General features: G+C 51.9%; 1 protein-coding gene across 1 annotated transcript; it reads left to right on the top strand.

Moving 5' to 3' along the window:
• The first annotated feature begins 4,662 nt into the window (after window positions 1–4,662).
• LOC308623732 (protegrin-2-like) lies at window positions 4,663–6,600 on the top strand. The gene is made up of 4 exons (XM_081246428.1): window positions 4,663–4,865; window positions 5,501–5,608; window positions 5,751–5,822; window positions 6,425–6,600. Exons 1-4 carry the CDS (start codon window positions 4,668–4,670, stop codon window positions 6,533–6,535), a joined length of 489 nt encoding a protein of 162 aa, XP_081102554.1. The 5' UTR covers window positions 4,663–4,667; the 3' UTR covers window positions 6,536–6,600.
• Window positions 6,601–20,157: the final 13,557 nt, after the last annotated feature.

Below are 20,157 nucleotides of genomic sequence, written 5' to 3'. Positions count from 1 at the left end.
TATATATGTGCCACATCTTCTTTATCCATTCATCTGTTGATGGACACTAAGGTTGCTTCCATGTCCTGGCTATTGTAAATAGAGCTTCAATGAACGTTGTGGTACCTGACTCGTTTTGAATTATGGTTTTCTCAGGGTATATGCCCAGTAGTGGGATTGCTGGGTCATATGATAGTTCTATTTTTCATTTTTTAAGGAACCTCCATACTGTTCTCCATAGTGGCTGTATCAATTTACATTCCCACCAGCAGTGCAAGAGGGTTCCCTTTTCTCTACACCCTCTCCAGCATTTATTGTTTGTAGATTTTTTGATGATGGCCATTCTGACCGGTGTGAGATGATATCTCATTGTAGTTTTGATTTGCATTTCTCTAATGATTAATGATGTTGAGCATTCTTTCATGTGTTTGTTGGCAATCTGTATATCTTCTTTGGAGAAATGTCTATTTAGGTCTTCTGCCCATTTTTGGATTGGGTTGTTTGTTTTTTTGATATTGAGCTGCATGAGCTGCTTGTAAATTTTGGAGATTTGACTTATGCTTGAGGTCTTGAAATTCCCATGATTTTGCACAAGGGGCCCCACATTCTCATTTTGCAGATGATGTAGCCGGTCCTGGCCAGTGGTGACTCCACACTTGTCACAACACAGGAAAGAGGTCCTGGAAGCCATTCTGAGAGAACTTATCTCCCTGGGTACTTGACTCGAAAATGCCTGAGTCCTTGCCCTCAGCCGTGAGCAGTCAGAGGGCAGGGTAGAGCCCAGGAAGGGAAGGAAGAGAGTGGGAATACAGAGCAGAAGGGGACCCCCAGAACAGCCCTTCGGTGCCTCTGGAGGGGCAGTTTCTGCCTTCCCAGGGCATCTATGACCAGATGCATTGACCTTCACTAAGACAAACCAGGCTGTGGGGAGGGACCACAGAGGCACCCAGGAAAGGTGAAGGTGTGTGGGCCTCGTGTGCAGTGCCCCGTCTCACTCCATCCTCCTGGAAGCTGGGGTCCAGATAGGCTTGACCTGCTTCCTGCTTGCAGCACATGGTCTCTTGGAGGCCGACCCTGAGACCCTGGGGTTTGCAGGTCTTTGTTCTGGTAGAAGAACGAGGGAGGATGTGCCTTCTCAGATGTACCTGAGGCATCCAGCGTCCCCTCTGGGGAGAGGATACCCTCTTAGGCTCTCTGGGGACAGGCCTGGCCTGGGCGCCCCAGCTGCCCTCTCTATACCCATGTCCCCGGTAAAATCCCACTCACGGGAATGGTACCCACGCCCACCAGTCTGCTCCATGTCTGGGGCTGGGCCTAAGCCTGATCCTCTTCTGCAAAGCTCAGGCACCTTCCTACTCAGCCTCCACCTGGGCCCAGCTCACCTTGTCACACAGCCCCAGATGCTGCGGAGAGGAGCTGGTTAGGCGTTTGATCGAGGTGGGGTAGCGCTGCCCTCTTGCTAGCTGCTCTCCTTCTCTAAGGCCCGTGCCTGGGAAATCCCAGCCTAGCTGAGGGCTTTCCAGGAGGACATAACCTCCACAGCTCTTTGCTTCACATGAAGTGGTACAAGGGAAAGGAGGAAGCTGACCCTGAGCAGAGGGTCCTGACCTTCAACCCTGACCCAAATTCCCACCCTCACAGCAGCCATGGCTGCCTTCCCTGCTCACTGCAGAGGGCAGGAGGGGGCGCTGAATTCCATCCCCTTGTCCCTGTAGAAGGGCGAGCGTGGTGGGTGAGTCGGGGGCAGTTGATCCACGTCCAGGTCTGTCACTTTTCAGAGGGTGGGAGGGCCTTGTTGGAATGATATTGCCTGTGGGTCTCATTTTACTCATCAGCTGGTCAAATCAGAGAGCTAGTGGGTGTCCCCACAGTTGGGGACACAGCAACCTAGGGTCCAGTTCTCTTTCCCATGAAGTGTCTGGACAGGAAGGATGGCTGAGAGGAGCAAAGGAGTGGGTGATGTAGGGTCAGGGCTCATACCTGACTTTGTTGGGGTGAAGGGTACATGAGGATTTCTCAAGGACCAGATGTGGAGTCAGGGGCAACCTGCCTGGGGACAAGGGGGGCTGTGGTGTCTTTCCTGAGAAGACCTCCGCTCTGATAGACTATGAGGACTAAACCAGGAAAGACAGATGCTGCAGGCATGGAAGGCAGGACCCCATTACAGGAGGTGCAGTGTGAGGACCTGGCAGAGAACTCTACACGGGATCCAGGGAGGATGGGGAAGGGGACTTCAGTCTGAAGGGTGAGCAAAATGGAAAGGCCCAGAGACAGGAATGCACAGGGAGGGTTTCATAATACCCAGTAACCATGTGTATTGCTAATTATTTTCTACTGTAATCACCTTCTTTTCCTCCCTTGACTTGGGGAAAGGACACAGCTTGACCAAGAGGGCACTGGGGCAACACCTGGACTGTGAAACCAGGTTGCACAGAAGCCCACCCCTCCTTCATTCTCCAAGGCTGAGTGCGCAACCAGTGCCATCCTTCCCCGTTGCCACCTTCCGAAGTGCCCCAGCCAATTGCCAAGAGTCCCGCAGGCCTCCAGTCACATGGCCATTCCATGGGGGACTGGATCAGAATTTGCTTCATGGTCTCTGGGCCCCTCTAACACTTTGGCTCATTATCTCTCTCAGCTGTGCTCCCTCCACCCCCGAGCACTGGCCATCCCTGCCTGGTGACTCAACTAGAGCACTGGACACGAAGTCACTTGGGGGCAAATCAGAAGAGACTTCCTGAGGCTGTGGGAGCCAAGAGGAGGAGGTGCCATTTCTGTGGAGGTCAGGGAAGCCTTCCCCAGGCAGAAGGGCAGGGCAAGCAGAGGGACCAGGCGCAGAGATGAGGAAGAGCAGGGGGCTCAGCGCTGTCTGAGTGGTTGAGGTGGATGGGGCAGCCTGACAACTGAGGCCTGCAGGGCAGGGGCTGAGAACAGCAGGGAGCATCAGGACCCAGACCCCGATGCCCCTGCCTCAAGGCAGCGGGGGAAATGGCCAAATCAGTGCTTGGCATGAACCCCTAGACAATGGTGTGGAGGGCGGACAGTGGTCTGGGGAGAGCCTGGAACCAGAGAAAGTGGAGTCTGGAGGCTGTGGCTACGCTTGAGAGGAGAGAAGACGGTGGTAAGAGCTGGGCCAGGCTGGTGGGAGGCCAGAGGGAGTGTCCTCAAGAGGAAGAAGGAGCAGGTGGTGCTCCCAGGCTTTCAGCTCAGGGCTCCTGCGGGGGCACCCAGCCAACAGCAGTCAACAGCCCAGTGTGGACAACCAGGGGCACTCATGGGAGTCTTGAGCTCAGAGATACAGACCAGTGATGTGTGTCCTTTATAACTGGTATCTTGAGAAGGGGTGCCCCTAGGAATGTGTGAGGACTACGAGGAGAAGCAGCCCGGATGCACCTGTGCCAGCCCTGCCTTTTAGGAGGAGGGTCCTTGGAGGAGACCGAGCAGGAGCCACAGGGGAGGCAGGAGGGCACCCAGGAGAGTGGCAGCAGGGGACAATCGGTCAGTTTCTGGAGGAAAGAGGGGCTCCCCCGCCTGTGATGATAAAGATAAGGCTTGAGGGACTTCCCTGGTGACGCAGTGGTTAAGAATCCGCCTGCCAATGCAGGGGACACGGGTTCGATCCCTGGCCCGTGAAGATCCCACATGCCACACAGCAACTAAGTCCACGCACCACAATTACTGAGCCTGCGCTCTAGAGCTCGCGAGCCACAACTACTGAGCCCAGACGCCGCAGCTACTGAAGCCAGTGTGCCTAGAGCCCGTGCTCCACAACAAGAGAAGCCCCCGCAATGAGAAGCGTGAGAACCACAACAAAGAGTAGCCCCCGCTCGCCACAACTAGAGAAAGCCCACACGTAGCCACAAAGACCCACTGCAGCCATAAATAAATAAAATAATTTAAAAAAAGATAAGGCTTGAGCATGGCCTCCAGATTCAGGGAGGGCTGTCCAGTTGCAGTGGCCTTCAGGGTAAGACAGAGCAAAGAAGTGTGGTCAGGGTGTAGACGACCCTTTCTCAGGCCTGGCTGGGGAGAAGCCAGGGCAATAGGCCACGTTTGGTGGGGTCGGGGGAGAGGAAATTGTTTGGCTGATAAAGCAGTGGGGAAGAATCAAGGAGAGGGGACAAATGGAACTCACTGTCTGAGTGCTGAACGCAGAGCAAAGGATGGTGTGGGCCTTGTGTCTGCCTAGGGACTGGCTGGGTGTGTAAGTCCTTAGCTGTGAGTGGAACTGTCAACAACTCATCAAATGTTAATTGACTGCCTACTGGGTGCCAGGGAGTGCCTAGAACTGGAGATTCAGTAGAGAATACACTTTGTCACCCTGATTCCTGAGGAGGCCAGAGTGTGGAGGCAGAGGGCATGTAAGACAGAACCTGGTCCTCCCTCTCCTGGAGGACTCAACGCTCTTGAGCAACCTTGCCTATGACACTCCCCATGGGCCCCAGGAGAGGCTAAGACGTTGTCAGGGAGATGGAGAAACCATTTCTTCACCTTCCACAGGAGGCTTCCCGCTCCCACTGCCCAGCAATCCCATGAGGCAACAGCAGGGGCTGAGGCAAGTCCAGCTCACAGCCGGGGAGGAGATCAGGGATGGGGCAGGTCAGGAAGACACGTGGTTGGGCCATTGCAACAGGCCCAGGAGGGGCATAAAGGACGGACCTGCATGCTGGGAGGAGGCTGACTTGGGGACCATGGAGACCAAGAGGGCCAGCCTCGCCCTGGGGCCGTGGTCACTGTGGCTACTGCTGCTGGGACTATTGGTGCCCTCGGCCATCTCCCAGGCCCTCAGCTACAGGGAAGCTGTGCTCCGTGCTGTGGATAGTCTCAACGAGCGGTCCTCAGAAGCTAATCTCTACCGCCTCCTGGAGCTGGACGCGCCTCCCAAGGCCGTGAGTCAGGAGGACCCTGGGGAGGGGACTGTCTCCCGCCAGCCCTGGCCACACTGTCACCGCCTCTGCTCAGGCTGTACCTCCTGTCAGGAAGGCACTTCTCCCTCTAGGCGGGCTCCCACCTCTTCCAGGAAACCTTCCCAGAGCTGGGTCCCCTCGCAGCATGAGGCTTCCTGCCTTAGCATCTCTACTGTGGAAACAGGCGCCATGTACACCCTGTTCTGGCTTAAGGGACTTCTGCGAGCTCCAGGGATAGAGGGTGGTCCCTGGCTCTGAGACGTGACTACCCTGTTTTGAGTCCCCTCTGTACTTCTTTGTTCCCTACCTGGGAGGGCTCTGCTCGGCCTAGAGGTTCCGGTGACAAGATGTCTCCCTGCAGGCAGCCCCTGACTTCCTCAGCCCCTCAGAGGTGTAGGTGCTCTCATCAGAGCTGGTGTGAGTTCCGCTCCTGCTCTCTGTGTGCCTGTTAGGCCAGGAGTGGGCTCTGTCCCCTTCCCTGTGCACCCAGCACCAAGCCAGGGGCCAGGCACACAGGAGGGGCTGGAGAGGCTGCCGTCTAGGTGAGGGGCAGGGAGACAGATCAGAGAAGGAAGCATGAACCTCAGCCCAGTCTCCCCACATTGATCCTTGACCAGGACGAGGACCCGGACACCCCAAAGCCTGTGAGCTTCACGGTGAAGGAGACTGTGTGCCCCAGGACGACCCAGCAGCCCCCGGAGCAGTGTGACTTCAAGGAGAATGGGGTGAGGCTGGGGGCTGGGGGCACTGGTGGATGCTTCCCAGGGATGTGAACAGGGGGCTTCCGGGAAGATTTCCAGCCCCTGTGCTGAGTTTGGGAGGTGATGACCCAAGGGTTCCAGTTTGACCTCGAGCCTTCCCTTCCAGCTGGTGAAACAGTGTGTGGGGACAGTCACCCTGGACCAGTCCAAGGACCAATTTGACATAGACTGTAAGGAGGTGAGTGGCCCCTTCTGTGTTGTGGAGCTGATAATGGGATGGGTTGTGGAACATCCTTTGGACCAAATACCCATTGCCCCTTCGAGGGCAGAGAAAGACCCTCCTACCCTGGTCCCTCCCTCACCCGAGCCCCAGGTCTCCAGGACTAGCCCTGCCCTCCCTTAGAGCAGTGGTTCTCTAAGTGGGGTCCCACCCGGGAACTTGACAGAAAGGCAGATTCCCAGGCCCCTCTCAGACCTCTGGAATCAGACTCTGGTGTGGGTCCCAGCCATTTGTGTTTTCACGAGGCCTCCAGGGGATTCTGACTGCTGAATTTGAGAGGCACTGACTGGAGTAATGTGCTTTCAGCCCCTACTCCCGTCCAGCTTTGCTGGGATGGGCTTGTGATCCTGGGAAGACCCTTGCCATCTGTGGGCCTCAGTTTCCCCATATGCCTGAGGCTGTAGGGATTCGACCACATGCTCCAAAGGTCACAGCTTAAGGGTGAACAGGGCCCAGTGCTCCTGGTGTGTCCGTTAGGGGGTTGTTCATGTGGGGAGGGAGGGGTCTCGTCTTGACCCCTGCCTAGTCACAAAAGAAATAAATTTCATTGTGGTTCACAGCTTCAGAGTGTCAGGAGAATTCGTATCCGGCCTCCACGTTTGCCAAGGCCAAGGCCACGCCCGTGGGTCCCGCCAAGGTTCCCCTTTCCAAGGATTCCGGGAAAACGGTGAAGGATTGCCTGATGTCACACCCATTAAGGGCTTTTGGTGAACCCTGAGCCCAGGGAAGAGTCCTAAGGGTCTGGTATGTTCTGGCTCAGACTTCTGGAAGGTGAAAAATAAATTCTTGTGAAAACAACTTCCTCCAGGCTTCAATTTCAATTTTCTCATTCTTACCACTTACTGGGACCAGGTCCTTACCTCTGGGATGCCTCCTCTGTGTGTGTGTGTGTGTGTGTGTGTGAGAGAGAGAGAGAGAGAGAGAGAGATCACTCCTGAAAACACAGTCATGGGGGAGGCCGCTGTTCCTTCCAGGAGGGCATGGGGAGAGGCAACAGGGCCAAGAGGTCCAGCACAGCGTCTCCATTCTCGGGTCCCTCCCGTGCCCTTCAGACGCCTCTGCCCTCCTCCTCCAACACCCAGTAGGGACTTAAGGAGACCTGCTCTGTGTGCAGTGCTGGTGGGGCTGCTGTCCCTGCTCACATGGAGGTGACAGTCCGGAGGGGCCAGGCATTTGATAAACACTCACAGAGACGCAGTTCAGTCTCAGGGCTAAGCCTGCAGGTACAACGGCCATAGCGTTCCACTTCTCCTTGACAATCTGAAGTCTGGAAAAGCCTACCCCTCCTGGCTTTTCCTCTGGCATTGAACACATCACTGTTTCTTTAGCTGGGTCCAAGATTTCAGTGGTGGGCTTGTGTTTAGGAAATTACCTGCTACAAAAATATGCAGCCTTAAAAAGAAGCATCCTGAGATGTAGAGAACAAACCTATGGACACCAAGGGGGAAAGTGACGGGAGAGGGTTGTGGTAGTGGTGGTGGGATAAACTGGGAGATTGGGATTGACATATATACACTAATATGTATAAAATGGATAACTAATAAGAATCTGCTGTATAAAAAAATAAATAAAATAAAATTCAAAAAAAAAAGAAGCATCCTGCTCATCAGGGTGGAGAGCTCTGCATGAATGTGAAAGACACACAGAGTGACACATGGGTCACATCTCTGTGTGCCTGGGTGTTTCAGACACTATGCACATCCTGCCCCCTCCCCATTCTCTAGCTGACCTTTGCTCTGGGGCAGGCTGGAAACACTGGGGATTCTGAACGCAGGGAGCAGCCTCAACCAACCATTGGGGGGACCTGGTGGAAAAATACCTCCTCTTCCTCACTCCTTGGGGGGCCCACTCCCAGACATGTCACACGTCCCCCTGAGGTCCCCAGCTGGCTTGGGCCCCTGTCGCCCACTTCTGTGACCTGTTCATTGACACGTCCTCTTCTGACTCAGGTCCTGCCCTGTCTCTCTTCTCTACACTCGTGCTGACGCTTTCTGGAATCACCTCCCAAACAAACTACTTCCACTAAATGCTTGTCTTAGGTCTGCTTGTGGGCCAACCTGTACCAAGACACAGATTCCCCTCTCTGAGAGGGACAGAGGACAGGATCTCACAGAGCCTTTACTTTGTTGCCTGTCAGGCTTGTCTCCTCTTGGTGAGCAGGTGGGGCTGATCTCAGGCAGGTTAGAGGAACCTCATGCTTCTCACTCTACATCAACCCAAGTTGGGGGAGGAAACTTTACAGAGGAAACCCAGGGGGCTGTGTTGTGTCTGTGCCAGAGGATACAGGCTTGCCAGAGCCAGTTGTTAAATGGTCAGGATTTTCCGAGCTGGTTGTTAAACTCTTGGTAGCTTGAAATCGGCCTTTATGGAAATACTTACACCATGGAAATCAGCAAATGCTTCATGTCAGGCCCATCACAGCTGACACATCCCTGCCCAACCTGAGAGAGGGATCACTCATCAGGATGATATGGGTCTGTGCTGGTCACATCTGTTTCCAATTTCCTCCCATGACTGCCCATCCTGCTACCATGGCAACCCTTTTCTATCCTCAGCCCTGACTTGTCCTTTCCTATTTTACATCGGTGTTGGCCAGATGTGCCTTGCCATGACGAGGCCCTCAACATGCATATGTGACCACTGATAGTGGAAAGGGTTGGATGCTTACATTGTTTTCATCTCCACCCTTGACCAGGGAGCCAATGTGGTCCCTGGCAAGGAGGTCTGCAGGCCTTGTCGTGCTTTCTAAAGTGATTGGCTGGTGAGAGTGTCTGCTGTGTGACCACTAGGCCCCTTACCCGTGAAAGAACAAGTATCAGACCCTTCCATAAATGGCTTTGAGCATCAGGCCAGGGCAGTGGCCAACAGAGGAGGGAAGAGAGAATGGAAGGAGGGTTGCCCAAGAGGCTGGCAGAGTGCGGGGCTGACTGGGATGGTGTTACTCCAGACAGGATGAGGCAGGTTGATTCCCTGACAGGCTGGACAATGCGGCGGGAGGGGTGGGGAACTTCCAGAGTGCATGGTCACGGTCTGTTCAGTGTCCTGGTGTAGGTATGTGATGTGTGCGGGGGGAGATGAAAGTTCAGTTTTGACCAGGTTGGCTCTTAGGTGCCAAGGGGATGCTAGTCCCTGGGTGGGGCACTGGGCAGTAGGTGCTGTGAGTGCCCTGCCCAGATCTCCCTCACTGGGCGGCTGCCCCGCCCCCCGTCTGTCCCCCAGCTGTTTGAAATGTGCAATACAGATGCTAATGGCTCACAGGTGCCCCCTTCACAGCTGCCTTCATAGCCTCCCAGGAGATGCCTGGGGGGTTGTGTCCCCTCTGCCCTCAGCCTGTGGATGGGGACTGACTATGAGGGGACATCAAAGCCCAGCCCCTGCCTCAGTTCAGTCCTAAAGCAGGGGCTCCAGGCTTTTGTGGGTGAGGCTGAAGCTCGTCTCAGGGTAGAGCACGTCCCTGATCAGCTCCTTCCTCTGCCCTCTCCTGCTCCCCTCCGCCTCCCTCCTCCTGACAACACCCCTCAATAAATCAGGTGCCTCTCACTTCCCAGCTGAGGCCCTGCTTCTAGGGAACGTGGCCTGTGATGGTGGTGGAGCTGTGCAGAGTTCATCCACTCGTCCCAGGTGGGTCAGGTGCGGGGCCTGATGTGGAGAGAAGAGAGAAGAGCCCGAGGCGTCCAGGGTGGTGGTGCAGGAGGGGAGTGGGGTGGGCGTGGTGCTGTAAGCCAAGGGGCATTGAGGATTTTTACAAAGTGGTCAGGGTAGGACAGGAACCCACGAGGCCCAGGGAGATGACTCTTAATATTTTCCTATTGTTTGTGCAGATGTGAAGGCCACTAACTTCAGTGGGGGGCAGCACAGAAGCCAAACACAGCGAGTGGAGGAGAGCAAGAGGTAAGGAAGAGGGAGGGAATGAGTGAGGACAAGGAGGGGCTTCTCCATCCCCCAGACCCCTGCTGTGCCAAGGAGGGAATCTGGGCTGTAATCAGGCAAGGTCCTTGTGGACCCTGCCCTTGAGCCCCACCAGTGAGGTCTCAGGAGTTAGTCTGGGGGCTCCCGAGACGGGACAGGGCACTCCAGGTCAGTCTCAGTGGGGCAGAGGGAGAGAATTCTGAGGGGTCTAGATATCTGAATGTAATTGCTCTCCTGCCTGTGTGGCCCTGAGCAGGAGAATTGATCTTTCTGGGCCTCTGTCTCTCTATCTGTAATTGGGAACAACATTATCTCCTTTAAGGGGTTGGTCTGTCATTTAGGTAGAGAAGGAAGTTCAAGGACCTCATAGGGGCCGAATGTGAATCTCAGAGGGTGAGAGAGTCAAGGAGACCAAAGTTAGAGTGTGTTAGTCTCAGGGCACAGTGCCGGCTCGTCTGTCAGTGCAGGGACCCAGAGAGACACTTGGGATCCCCATCAGAGCAGGAGGAGATGAATTAAGTGCAGTCTGTGCACACAGCGGACTTCCCTGAGGGCACCAACCTGGCCCCTCTGCACTAGCCTTTCCCATGTGGCCATTAGAAGGTAGCAGCTGGCACAGTAGGGCGGGGTACCCTCCAGACTGCCTGTGCTCTGACTCAGCAATGCCCCTGCCAGTCAGAGCCCAGAAGTCTCGTCCCTCGGCCCCCATGGTCTCTCTAGCCTCAGCCCGAGGGTGAGGGCTGCCCTGGTTCCTGGGGTCCTACTTGCAGCCCCCTGTTCTCCTGTGTGTCACTCTGCCTCTGTGTCACCCCAGCCAGAGCAGGGTAGGACGCTGGCAGGGGAGACAGAGGGCTACATTGTCACTTTCATGGGCCCTAGGCACTTTCACCTTCACTCATTCATCCACAGAAAAGTATTAAAAATTACATTTTATAACTGCATTCTTACAAAGTTGAATACGATCGTGGCTAGATATAATGTTATATATTCATTGCTATTAGAGTCATGTTAATATTCTGTTCATAAAAGGAATTAAAATTAAAATATTTTTGTGGGTCCCAAGAAGTATCATGGTCCGAAGGTACAGTGCCTACTGTACCTAATGGAAGAGTTGGTCCCTGGGGAGGTGGTTTTTCTGGTAGCAGCGCAGGCGCCCTGGCAGGGAAGTAAATGCTGCTGCTGCCTAACGAGACTAGGCACTTGCAGGTGTTGCTCTGAGATCGCCCCCCGCTGGCCATCTCTGGGTACTGCAGGGCAAGCTTGAGGGCTCACGGCGACCTCCAAGGGGGGACTGCCTGCGGTTTTTTCTGCCCTGGTGTCTTGGCAGGCAGCAGGCTAGCAGCTGGGGTTCCCCTGTGGACTCGATCTTCTATTCGTGATTCTCTTGAATCTCAGCTCTATTGAATGAGATTTTGTGAAACTAGACTCTCCACTCTTCGAAGCACTGGCAACATTACTTAACTGTCGGTACAACGGAGAACTAGCTGTTGCTTAGAACACAGACTTATTCCGTGCTGTCACAGAGAAGGAAACCAAAACATAGAGAAGTTATCTAAAGCTAAGGTGGTAGATACAGCTGTCTTCCTTAGCCTCATAGAATTCTATTTGTATTTCTTAGGATTAGGGGTAGCCTCTTATATAACTACAGAGCAACTATCAACTCTATACATTTACATGGATACAGTACTTTTTCCTATATGTCAGATGATATAATCATGTGCTTTACAGAGTTTCTCACCGGCAGTACAGGTTCCTGCCCAGGGTCAGGTGTGTCAGGAAGCTGTCAGGTCTCATTTGCCTCCTTTAATCTGGAACATTTCCATAGGCTTTTGCCTCCTTTTATTCTCCAAAAGGTTTCTGTGTTTCTGTGTGTGTGTGGATGGGGGGGTTGGATTGTTGGGTGTTAAAATGTCAGGGTGTATGTATGTGTTGGAAGTGTTGTGCATTGTGTTTGTGAGAGTATTGGTATGTTGTGTTCCTAGGTGTGTGAGAGTGTGTGTGGGGGTTTGAGTGTAGTTTGTGTGTATGTGAGGTTGTATAGAATGAATGTTGGTGTGAGTTTGTGGGTATATGTGTAGGTGTCAGGGTGTGTCTGAAATGTGTATGTGGGATGTGTGTCTGGGTGTGTATGGGTTTGTGGGGGATTTATGAGTGTGGGATGTTTCTTCTGTGTGGGGATATATCAGTAGAGTTGAGTATGGGGATTTCTAAACTGTGTGTGTGGATGTGTGTGTATGAAGAGTGTATAAGGTGTGTGTGTGTGTGTGTGTACTTCAGGGGTATGTATGTATATGTATGGCTGGGCATTCATGTGTGTGCACGGGTGTTGCGAGTGGGCATGTGCAGGTTTATATGTGAGTGTAGGGGTATAGTGTCAGTGTGGTTGTGTGGGTGTTTGCGGCAGTGTGTTTGTGTACATTTATGTAAATGTAAATTTTATTTATTCTGTTTAATTTACAAAAATTAGATTAATACTGGTTAAAATATGTTTTAAGCAACATAAAAGGAAATAATGTTTTATTGACTCATTATTTCCAAGAGAAGCGTGCAACTATAGCAAGGTCTTAGGGGCAAGAATTAGACCGAAGAGTAGAAGCAGGTTACAAATAAAAGGAACGTAACGCTTATGCAATCCCTCAATGTGGTTAACTTTAAAAATTTCAAAAACATTTTAGTTGGTAATAATTTACAGAAAAGTAGAAAATGTACAAAAAACCTTTCATATTCTCTATTCCCAGGGTCACCTACATTTTGCCTAAATTGTTTGTTTCTCTCTTTCTCTTTCCCTCCCTCTCTCTTCCTCCCTCTCTGTCTCTGTCTCTGTCTCTCTCAGTGGTTCCTATGTCCCCAGGGTTTGGGTTTTATTCAGCTGTGGTCAGATCACCAGATCGGGAGCCCATCGCCGGTGCAGAGCGAGTTTGTTGCTCGGAGTTCCCGGGGGGTAGGAGCGGGTCGTGCTGGCCCACAGGAGAGGACAGTGACAGGCAGAGAGCCAGGGCGGGGCACTGCGGGGAAGCCCATGTGATGTTCTCCAGGGAAGGAATGGACGAGGCTTGAGGGTGAGGCTGACCACGTTTAGGATCGGCTAGCTTGAGTAATTTCAGTGAGCTGGGGCTGGGGTGTAGGGGCTGCCCAAGTTGTTGATGCCTGACCCTGGGGCGATTAGGACAGTGGCTTAGAGTCTCAGCAGCAGAGAGGGTGGGGTGGGGTGCTGGTCAGTTTGCATGTGAAAGGCGAGCTGAGGGAGAGAGTCTGCTGTCTCTAGGCATCTGCTAACCCTGGGAGGGGATGTGAAAACATCAGAAACAGAAAGTAGAAAACCTGGTTAACACAGGGCTACTTACATAATGTAATCACTGACACATCTGGATTATAGCCTCATATCTTTAGCTCACCCATTTCCTGAAGATGCCTGGTCCTGTTCCTGGATGGATCAGCTAAGTTAAAGGCAGGTGTGTGGGCTGCACCACTTGCAGCTGTTCAGCCTCCAAGATACCTGTTTATACCTGTGCATGAACAAGGGCGCTCTGCTCAGTGGGTGGAGTTGTGGGCTGTGTAGCCGCCCTGGAAGACATCCCCCAAAATTCACCTTGTTACATTTTTCACTGATTCGTGGGCAGTACACCATGAACTGACAGTGTGGTCAGATGCCTGGCCGTGGGACAACTGAACAGTCAAGTCCCAATCTTTGTGGGGATAAACATTATGGCAAAACATAATGCTTTGCTCAACACGCACAACCCTTGTTCATGACTCCTGCAGATGCCCACGGAAAACGGCCATTCAAGGATAACGTCAATGGAATCAACAAGTGAATCAAATCTGCACTGCCCAGGTGGGGACCCATATCATGTGGATACACCATCACACAGGGCATGGTGATGCATCTACATTCAGCATCAAACTCAAAATAAGGCCTAGCGATGCCAGCACCTGAGGCCAAGGAAGCCTGGCCAGTGTGGCTGACCGCCAGCTCCACAGCTGAGTGACAAAGGGAACTCCAGGGCAATAACCAGCAATGCCAGCCCCATCTGCACAGCATACGTGGCATATAGTATTCCAGGACTCTCAGATGGTCTATGTTTCACACCTGGATTCACAAAACACATCCAATCCACAATGGCACTGCCTTACTTACAGTAAGAACTACCGGGAGTGCACAGTTACCCAGATCGCTCCCCGGACCTTTAATGCCCTGTCTCATCTCCAAGCAGTCGGTGCCACTGGAAGATGGAATGGACTCTGACAGGGAGCACTGAAAGGATAAGTGGACACCAAGGCTCACCTCCCAGCGAGCACACACTTAAGGAAGGCAACTTGAGCTCTAAATGGGCCAATTCCCTGGAAGGTCACCTTCTAGTTATGTAGAATGTTTAATTATGAGCCTCGGAAATGAGGGAGGAGGCCCACACAATCTGGACGACTCTTCAACCACATGAGTAATCTTTCTCACCCCACTTTTCTTCTTCCCATGCACCCCTGGAAGCTCCTAGTACTGGAATTTGCAAGTTGCCCAGAAGAGCCTTGGGGTGGGCAAGACTACCCTAGTGCTCATTGTGCTGCCTGCCCTGCTGCTGGAAGGGCAGGAGGGACAGTGATGACAATGATGATGAACATGAGGTGACAGCCCCTAAGGTGGTCCTGCTGGTGTGGACCCCCCATCAGGGCAGAGGGAGATGTTCTATGATGGGTCAAGGAGTATAAGGATGAGAAGCTGCTGGGCACGTAGGGAGGAGTCTGGGCACGTGGCGCTGGTGAGACAAGGGGAGGACTGGAGACGGGACCAGTGATGGCTGAGGGACTGGTCGTTCCATCACTTGGTTGTGAAGAGAGTAACTACCCTGGTGATGGGAATAGAACGCCTTCGACTCACAGCGTCAAGGGTGGGAGGAGGCACCATTCACCTTTCTCTCAGCTTTTGTCTGCAGGGTGTCTGGCCACTTTCACCCAGACGGCTACTCTCATCCTCAGCTTGATCAACGGCCAATGAAGAGTCTTGATCTAGGGACTCTTGGGAACCTTCTCGCAACTGCTGCCCCCAGGAGTGAACAGCCTCCACCAAAGAGGACAGAACAAGATTGACCTTCTGGATACTGATGACTCTTTTAAGCCTCATCATGAAATTTTGAACTCTTTTATATATTTTGCACAGACTATAGTAACTGTTCTAAGTTTAAATGCTTGTGGGATTCTGACCCCACAGGAGCAACACCTCCTACTGAGCTTGCTGCTACTTAGTATGTGAAAGTCTGGCCTATACTTACCCACAAAACACAAACTAGTCTAAATTCTCTCTTGTAGTGATAAAGAGTGCCTTGCCCTAGACTTCCTGCTGGCTTTTGAGGTGGGGTATGTGCAGTTGCCAACTTGCTGCATCTGGGTTAATAATAATACACTTAGCTGATTTGTCTCCAGGTGGGACCCTGGCCAGTCTGTGTTCCAAAGGGCCTGATCATCCTCAAGGGAGTCAGTCATGGTCACTCTCGTCTGATGTTGCCTAAGACACAGAAGACACTTGGGTCCACAGCCCTTCAGTACAATTAATTTGTGTATGTGAGGGGGCAGCCTATGTCTCTCAAAAGAATTCAGTTGGTTATGTGAAAATTTGGGGTGTAGCGTTGTAGGGCAATGGCTCTACCCTAGTGACCTTGCATATATGCATATAGGCCCTGTAGGCAAGGCTTGAACTGCAGCTGATCCGAATCTTGGCAGAAGGCCTTGTGATCCTCCTTGGAGCCCACTGCCAGAGTACAGCAGGCCCTTTTTCCTGGCCGCTGCCAGCTTCAGCGTGGGATCCTCTAAGAACCTCCTTCTCCTCTCAGTTGAGACTATGCCTGACTGGCTGAGTGGGGATCTGTGGTAGTGGTGAAAAGATTCAAAGACATCATTTGGGTGTAGGATGGGGAAAGATGGAGCCCAGTTAGGTGAGGGGACGACCACTGCGATGTAACTGAAAGTGAGGTCTGGCTGTTCACCGCTCAAGAGCCAATAATGAGGCAAGGTTGGAGGAAAGGAAATTTGGCTTTATTTCAGATGCTGGTAAGGTGGGGAGGGTGGGGAGGTTCGGAGGGTGTCCAAACGCTGATTCCCCACCACTGACAATCAGTGGACAAGATCTTTTATAGACAGAGGGAGGGGCTACATGCGGAAACAGTACTGTCAGCCCTGATGGTCATCTTGAAATTGCTCATGTGGCGGTCTGACCAGTGTCATCTTGATTGTTTTAAGTACAGTTAATCTTCAGTTCCAGGGTCGGTTTGTTCCCATTTCCTTGAGGCCAGTTCTCGGAATTGTGGCAGCTTCTGTCATGGCTACAGTCTGGGCATCATGTAGTTAACTTCTTCCACCTGGTGTGGGTTTCAGTATCTATAAGACAGCTCACAGGATGTGGCTCAGAACATTATCTATAGCCCTTGAGAGGGAACTAAAAGTCCTTGACTTTGCTCAGTGACTAAACTATTATTGTTTTGTCCTGTTTGACTGCTTTTCTTTGCTCCTGCATTTTTTCACTTCTCTGGTTAAACTTATTCTTTGGCTAAAGTTTTCTACAGACAAAAGGCAGGCTGAGGACATGGGGGGCAAGGATCATAGGGTCCTGCTCCATTTCAGAGAGAGGTGTTTCTTAGAGCTTCTGTCTTTCCAGCCATTTTCTATGGCTCCACACACAGAGGTAAGCAGTGTGCCCTGCTTGGGGAGAGAAGAGGGCAAGAGGAGGAAGGGCCAGGAAAGAGTCGGTTCCATGGTAGGAGGGAGAGTTAGGGAAGTTTTTGTTTTTATTTTTTGATGTTTTCTTTTTTTCTGTCTTTTTCATTATTTATGATTTTGTTGTTGTTGATCTTGTTTGCTGTACCATGAGGTCATAGTAGTCCTTCCTCTAATAGAAACTGACAGCATGTAGAGACAGAACACACTGATGACCATGCATGGTGACTAGAAATACATACATGTACAGAGCGAGAAGGACAGTGAAAAGATTTAGTTTACCTGTGAGAACCATCCCGCGAATGTCTCGTATTAACACGTGCAAAATATAAACAAACACATAAACCCTGATCAAAATGAAAGCAAGTAAAACTACCTAACATTAAAACACAGTGTAAGCAGCCGCATAGCACAGGGAGATCAGCTCGGTGCTTTGCAACCACCTAGAGGGGTAGGATAGGGAGGATGGGAGGGAGGGAGACGCAAGAGGGAGGAGATATGGGAACATATGTATATGTATAACTGACTCACTTTGTTATAAAGCAGAAACTAACACACCATTGTAAAGCAATTACACTCCAATAAAGATGTTAATAAATAAATAAATAAAAATTAAAAAAAAAAGAAAAGAAAAGGAAAGGACTATCACATACAGAAATGTGGACATGTGAAAAATAAATAAAACTAGTCTTTGGAACAACAACAATAAGTAAATAAATAAAATGCATGAGAGCAATGAAAAAAATAAAACACAGTATATAAAATGGTGTGAGAAATTTAAGTCACTTGACAGTCTTTTAGTCAAGAAAAAGCTGTTTGTGTCCTTTTAAATTTCACCCTGAAGGCCTTGCAGAAGTGGTGGAGGTTAAAGCTGCCAGCCTTGTTCCATCTGACAGGGGATGCAGTTCACAGTGGGCCAGTGCTCCTTTCTTATTCTCCGTTTCGGTGGACTTTCCTGCCAGCGTGTTGATGCCCTCCCCAAGCTCCGCGCTGTGCTGTCCTGTCTGTGCTGCTGAGGCAGTGAAAACTGTAGGGAAGAGAATCAATACAAGAACACACAGCTTGAGTCTGCTGTTGCTGATGAAACTGAGTGATGTCCTGCGACGGGAGCCACTCTTCCCCACGGTCTTTTTGGGTGAGTTTGGTGATTGCTCGTCTCTCCTGACCTCACTCCATTCTGTGATGTCATCACTGCTCAGAGAGGTTTCCTAGAGCCAACATTCTTTTCTTCTTAGGCATGCAAAGGGAAATTTTACCCTGGCAGCTCTGTAGGTCAGATGCCAGGAGGCTTGATGGGTTTCTCTGCTCTGTGTTCACAAGGCCCAGCCAAGACGGCAGGGCTGGATTCCTTTCGAGAGCCTCTGGGGGAGAATTACTTCCAAGCTCGTTCAGCTTGCTGGCAGAATTGGGTCCTCTGTGCTTGTAGGACTGAGGTCGTGAATCCCTTGCCTGCTGGTGGCTGGCGTTGTTCTCAGCTTCTAGAGGCTGTCCCCAGGCTTTGGCTCATCTTTCTCCATCTTCAAAGCCATCAACTGCCAGTGGAGTCTTTCTCTTTCTTCCAATCTCTCTGACTACTGAGGGCTTGAATTTCTTAATAAGTTTTGAGCCAAGGGACCCATGTTTTCATTTTGCCAGTTATGTAGTTGACCCTGGCCAGTAGTGGCTCCAGGTTTCCCGCAACACTCGAAGGACACCCCAGAAGCCATTCGCAGAGCAACTTACTTCACTCCATACTTGCCCAACGTGTATGTGTTGTCTTCGCCCATGGTCTTGAGCATCCAGAGGGCAGGGGACAGCTAAGGAAGGGAAGAAAGAGAGTGGGAGTTGGCACAGGGCAGAAAGGGACCCCCAGAACAGCCCCTCAATGCTCATAGCAAAGCAGGTCAAAAAGCTGAGTCTCCAGGCCTCTTAAAGCAATGGGCTGTAGGAGAGATGCAGGGTTGGCCAAGGTGGTGTTTGGTGGGCCAGACAGAGGCGGCCAGGGGCTCATCCAACAGAGAGACAGGAGGCCCCATATTGGGCCAAGGAAAACTCACACTGGAGCCAGAGCTCTGGGTACTGCCATCAACCGTGACTTGACCAAGATCTGCTTCCCAAGGCCACACCCCCACCCTGCCTTGGGCCTCAGTTTCTTGCTTGGCCTAATGAGACTGGTGGTAAGCCCTGCTTACCTGACTAGAGTGCTGTGAGTTCAGAGGAGGTGGATATACAGGAGCCCTTTGTACCCTGAAGGACCAGACACACAGGTCACATCCTTGAACTCAGGTCTCCATAGACAACATGTCCATGGGAGGCCGTGAGGAGGGACAGGACACAAGGGGCCCCAGGCTCCCCTCACAGTGTGGTTTCCATGACCATCCCAAGGATTACTGTTAGGGTTGTTGCTTTGGTGGCTGGATGGACCCCAGGCACCCCACTCAGTGGTGTCACTGGAAGAAAATTCACTGCGAAGAGGTTGCCCATGGGCACACAGGTGACCATCATGGCAGGGAGCCATGGAGGGAGCCCCTTGCTTCACCAGCTTCAGGGACAGCAGGGGGATCTGTCTCATGTCCACTTCATAGCCAGGGTTTCACACCAACACAGCATGGCTCTCACCAAACACAGCTCTAGCCCACCCAAAGTCTTGCCACCCAACGGCCCTCCTAGTCTCCATCCCCATCCAATCTACAATCCCACCTCCCCAGGCTCTTTTCTTGTGTGTTGTTTTAATCGAGCTCGATATCTGAAAGGAAGTTCTCCTGAGGGCGGGGGGTTGTTGCTGGAGCCATGATCAGTGGTTCTTAACTGATGGTGAGCAGTCAGAAAGGTACCTTTAAAATCTCCAGATTACTTTATTTTGTTTTGTTTTTTCATTTTCTTTTTCTTTTTTGGTTCAATATTTGTTGGCTTCCAAATTACTTTTTGGAAATAAGAAAAGCAGGTGCCACCTGGATCTATTGAGTTGGACCTGGGATCATGAGAAAGGTAGGGCTGAAGAAATGGAATCAAAGGAAATTGTGTTCTGATCTCCAGTCCATCCCTCTCCCCAGGAGTTGGTCCCTTCTCTCTTTACTTCCAAAAGCACATACTAAATGTCAGAACCTGTGTGGAGCCTCTGGAGGGGCTGTTTCTACCTTCCCAGGGCATCCACAAGCAGACTTAAGACCTCCACTAGGACATGCCAGTCTGTGGGGAGGGACCACATAGGCACCCAGGAAAGGTGGAGGGGTGTGTGGGCCTCGTGTGAAGTGCCCTGTCTTACTCCAGCCTCCTGGAAGTTGATGTCCTTATGGGCTCAGCCCACTTCCTGCCAAAGCTCGTGGTCTCCAGGAGGCAGACCCTGAGATCCTGGGGGTTTGCAGGTCTTTGTCCTGGTAGAAGAATGAGGGAGGATGTGCCTTCTCAGATGTACCCGAGGCATCCAGAGTCCCCAGGCTCTGGGGAGAGAGCACCCTCTCTCACCCTCTGGGGATAGACCTGACCTCGGCCCCCAACTGTCATCTCTACATCCAGGTCCCCAGTAAAACCCACTCACAGGAATGGTCCCCATGCCCACCAGTCTGCTACATGTCTGGGGCTGGCTGTGAGAGTGGCCCTCTTCTGCAAAGCTCAGGCACCCTCCCACTCAGCCTCCACCTGGGCCCACCCACCTTGTCACACAGCCCCAGATGCTGCGGAGAGGAGCTGGTTGGATGTTTGT

The sequence above is a fragment of the Mesoplodon bidens genome (genome assembly GCF_964165515.1).
Source record: "Mesoplodon bidens genome assembly, chromosome: 10".
Lineage (NCBI taxonomy): Eukaryota > Metazoa > Chordata > Mammalia > Artiodactyla > Ziphiidae > Mesoplodon > Mesoplodon bidens.
This window is presented reverse-complemented; position numbering and strand designations above follow the sequence as displayed.